Source organism: Hippocampus comes, unplaced genomic scaffold, assembly GCF_001891065.2.
Source record: "Hippocampus comes isolate QL1 unplaced genomic scaffold, H_comes_QL1_v1.1 scaffold172, whole genome shotgun sequence".
Lineage (NCBI taxonomy): Eukaryota > Metazoa > Chordata > Actinopteri > Syngnathiformes > Syngnathidae > Hippocampus > Hippocampus comes.
Genome location: NW_017805072.1, coordinates 123,369 through 127,307, shown reverse-complemented (window position 1 = coordinate 127,307; position 3,939 = coordinate 123,369). Strand labels below are relative to the sequence as shown.

Sequence of the window (3,939 nt, the reverse complement as noted above, 5' to 3'; positions counted from 1 at the left end):
TGGTGCGAAAAAGTGGATGCGCGCGCGCGTGTGTGTGTGTGTGTGTGTGTGTGTGTGTGTGTGTGTGTGTGTGTGTGTGTGTGTGGGCGCGCGCGAGGAAGGGTATGATGTGGCTCTTTGCAGTAACACAGTAAAAAAAAAAAAATGGCTCTTAGTCTCTGACTGGTTGGCCACCCCTGCTCTAAATTGTGCCTAGGTGTGAGCGTGACTGCGAGCGGTTGTTCGTCAACGTGTGTCATGCGATTGGCTGGCCACCAGTTCAGAGTGTCCCGCCTACTGCCCGAAGGCAGCTGGGATATGCTCCAGCATGACCCTTGTTAGGATAAGGAGATTAGAAAATGATGGCTGGATAAACCTTATTGTCTTAAAAAAATCATTGTGTGTATATAAGAGGTCAACGTCACATTCAATTACTGATTATTATTATTGTTATGATTAATTTCTGATTACACAAAGCCCAATGACTTGCCTCAAATTTGCGTACAAAAACTGAATTCAGTTTGAAATTGCTTATTCCTGTTCAAGATGTTAAAATGTTCAGTACTCATTGAAATTGAAAGAGTCCCCTTTAAAGCATGCCGGACGGTCTTGTCGCCTTTTTATGACAGGTGGTCTAATTAAGCACTGTATTCCTATCTGATGATGTCAACACATATTTGTAATTCCTGCCCTGTGCTTACTAACACAGTTTTAAATATACTAACACAGTTTTAAATATTGGAGTGATCGTGTAGATGAGTGCAACTGAAACTTACCCTTACACTGGAAAGTTCAAACTAAGTAAGTCCAACGAAGACAACATTACACCTACAGATATACCGTATTGGCCCGAATATAAGACGGCCCTGATTATAAGACGACCCCCTTTTTCAAGACTCAAGTTTGAAAAAAGACTTTTTGAACACCAAATTATTTTTTATACAGAAAATAATTACAGTACATCTGAAACAAATGATTATAATAATATATTTGAGAGAAAAAGCATGTTATTTTGCCTCATTCAAATCTTAATATCTGAATATTTAAATATGTAATCTAAAGTGCAATCACATTCGTAAATGAATCGCTTCTGGTTTTTGAAATCGTAACTTCTCCTCAGTTACCGGTTAACCTGGCCGATCTTCGACCCACTTTTCTCCAGATTGTCGCTACGTTTCTCTATTTTCTGTTATCTCTGCTATTATTTTTTTCTCTTTTCTTTCTTACCGATATTTTTATTTTTATTCTTCGTGACAGGGGCTCACTTTGGCCTGGGGAGTCAAGTTCAGCATTCGCTTCAATGATATCTGGCGCCATCTTGCGTCATGGATGGGTATAATGTCTAGACCCCGAATATAAGACGACCCCCACTTTTTCAGTCTTATTTCAATGCAAAAAACATCGTCTTATATTCGGGCCAATACGGTAACATTAGCAAGGTCAATATCAGATGCCCAAACACAGACAGAACAAGCAAAAGGTGCTATAGAGCATTTTTGCTTCTATTGCATCTCTTGAGCAAATCTGGGGAGGTTGTGGTTGCCCGGCACGCTGGGTTGGGTCGTACCATGTCGGAGGGTTTGAAGGGATTCCCCTGACCACTGATGCCACCAGAGATACTAAAACCAAGACCAGGGTTCTTCTCTATTCTCACACACAACTAGAAACAGAGAAGAAACATAGACAACTGGAAGTATACTGCAAGCAACAAAGTTGGAATTGAATGAACACGGACATTTTTCATGTTGTAGTAGCACTATTCACAGAATCTTCAGCGTCAAAGAAATCATTGCCAAAAAATTTGGAATGATAGACTGGCAAAATGAAATGTATTATACAGCATAGTTGCCAATACAAAACTCAGACATTCAGGAATAGCAATTACTGTGTGGTTTGTAGGCGTGGGGTGATATTAAATTCTGATAGTATGCTAACGGCGAGGAAAAATATTGCAGTATCAATGCGCTAAAATTAAACCTCTAAAATGATATTGTTTTAAATATTTGGGAAAATACAATTGCACACAATTAATTTTATTTTTCAATAAAATATAGAATGTTTGGTACAAAAGAAATGGGTGCCATGTCACATTAACAGAAATAAATAAATGTTAACATTTTTCTTTTGTTTTAATTGTTCTTAGTAAGTCACAGTGTCCAATCACGGGTGAGCTATTTTTTTACAACAGACACTCATGTTGTCCTTGGGTTAAACTAGTACCTGTTGGCACAATTTTCTTTTTTTGGATGATACAAAAAGGCATCCGTGTCTCTAGTGTCTTTTTTGTCTTGCTACCGCCCTCCTCCTCCGTGTGTAACTCACCCTTCGTCTCTCCTCTCTGCTCACCGAGAAGAAGGGGGAAAAGTTAATTGGAGAATTCTTTGGCTCATTTACTCAACTCTGGTAAACTGTCAAACCGGTAAACTGGCCCATGCCTCTTGGTTACTTAAATTGGGAAACAGAAGTAAACTAAGTTTTTTGAGTCAAGAAGTAACTGTCAAAAACATTGCTTTTCCTAGCAGATGTCAACTGCGAAAACAAAACAAACATTTTTAACGAAACAATGACAACAACATTCTTGCCCACTGACCTTCAAAAGTGACCTTTGGAACTGCAGCGGATGAGGCTGCATTAGACAGACAGATGAGAAGGAAAGCGTAAAATACCTGTTCTTGGAAACCATCAGTGCTCTTCTGGCCTTTAGTTTGGAGAAGACAACGGGCGCTCTGAGGCCGTGGGTTGGTGTGGGTCGTCACAACAACCTGGTTGTTATGGACCATTCCCTGATTGCTGTGGTATTGGGGGTTGTTGGGAGGGTGTGAGGGCTGATGTGATGTGTGGGATGTATGCAGGTTGTACTGGGACTGGTTTCCCGATGAGGAGAGGGCCATGGGCAGGCCAGCACTTGTGTAGACCTGGCCAGGAGTGTTAAGCGCTAGATAGGAAAAACAAAGGATGGATGCACTACAATTCAACTTTCCGAGGAAATGTTATCGAAATCGTGAAGTCCCCAAGTCGTCAGAACCAATTACCCATAAAGTAGATTAGCATTTACCTTGAGGCACGTTTCCTTGATATTGCCCTCCTGACGGAACGACTGATAAAGGCATTCCTGGCTGATATTGGACCCCCTTATTCATCATTCCACCATCATAACCCTGTTGGCCAACCATACGGTGAGGTGTCGTGGCCGAGGAAGAGGATGACGAGGTGACAATCATCGTGTTGTGAGAGTGGCCTCCCTGTGCAAATTGAAAGAAACACATCTGCTTATTTTTACTCCCTCCCATACATTTATGTGAGCTCTGACCTTTTTCATGAGGTTGTCAGGTGGGACGTCTCTCCTGCCAAGTGAGTAGGGAGCCCATTGATTGCTTCCTGACACACCCTCTTGGTCGTTATCCAGCATGGCAGCCTGCTGGGAAGGGCTCTAGGAGAAAGAAAAGGGACAGAATAATATTTGGCAAGAATTTAAGGAGGGCACCAGTGTACTTAAACACATAAAATTACAGCATCCTTTAGATTTTGCTTCAATATGGAACATTATTTATTTATTTATTTTTTGCTTCCTCCTGGCTCAGAAACTTTGTGCATACACTGGAAGGTTTCCCCATATACTGTTTGTTAGCTTTCGTCATGATTATTCATATACCTGCAGTCACCTTTTCACCTGTGCTTGTGCTTCTCGCATGTCTCTTTGATTTACTATCAAGATTTGCTTCACAATGACGATGAATGTTTATATCATTACACTTGTGCTACAGGTTAAACTATTTTCATCATTAGAAATATTATTCATACCGCTGATCTTATCAGACATTGAACTTCAAAATTCTCCCAATTAAAAGAAAAAAAAAAGGATTTTCTAAATATTTTATGTCAAACGCTTCCACCAAACCAATTTTATTTTGGTTGTTTAAAATCTCTCTCTCTCTCTCTCTCTCTCTCTCTCTGTACATA

The 3,939-nt window shown here is 40.4% G+C and overlaps 1 protein-coding gene across 5 annotated transcripts in view; it reads right to left on the bottom strand.

Annotated features, from left to right (window-relative positions):
- The window catches only part of lrrc7 (leucine rich repeat containing 7), a 98,619-nt gene that overhangs the window by 9,035 nt on the left and 85,645 nt on the right, over positions 1–3,939 (bottom strand). For all 5 annotated transcript variants that reach the window (XM_019864693.1, XM_019864694.1, XM_019864697.1 and 2 more), the window contains 4 exons: positions 3,290–3,409; positions 3,035–3,221; positions 2,646–2,914; positions 1,547–1,639 (listed from right to left, as the gene is read on the bottom strand). In XM_019864693.1, the coding sequence (XP_019720252.1) occupies positions 1,547–1,639; positions 2,646–2,914; positions 3,035–3,221; positions 3,290–3,409 (669 nt within the window). The remainder of the gene's footprint in view (positions 1–1,546; positions 1,640–2,645; positions 2,915–3,034; positions 3,222–3,289; positions 3,410–3,939) is intronic.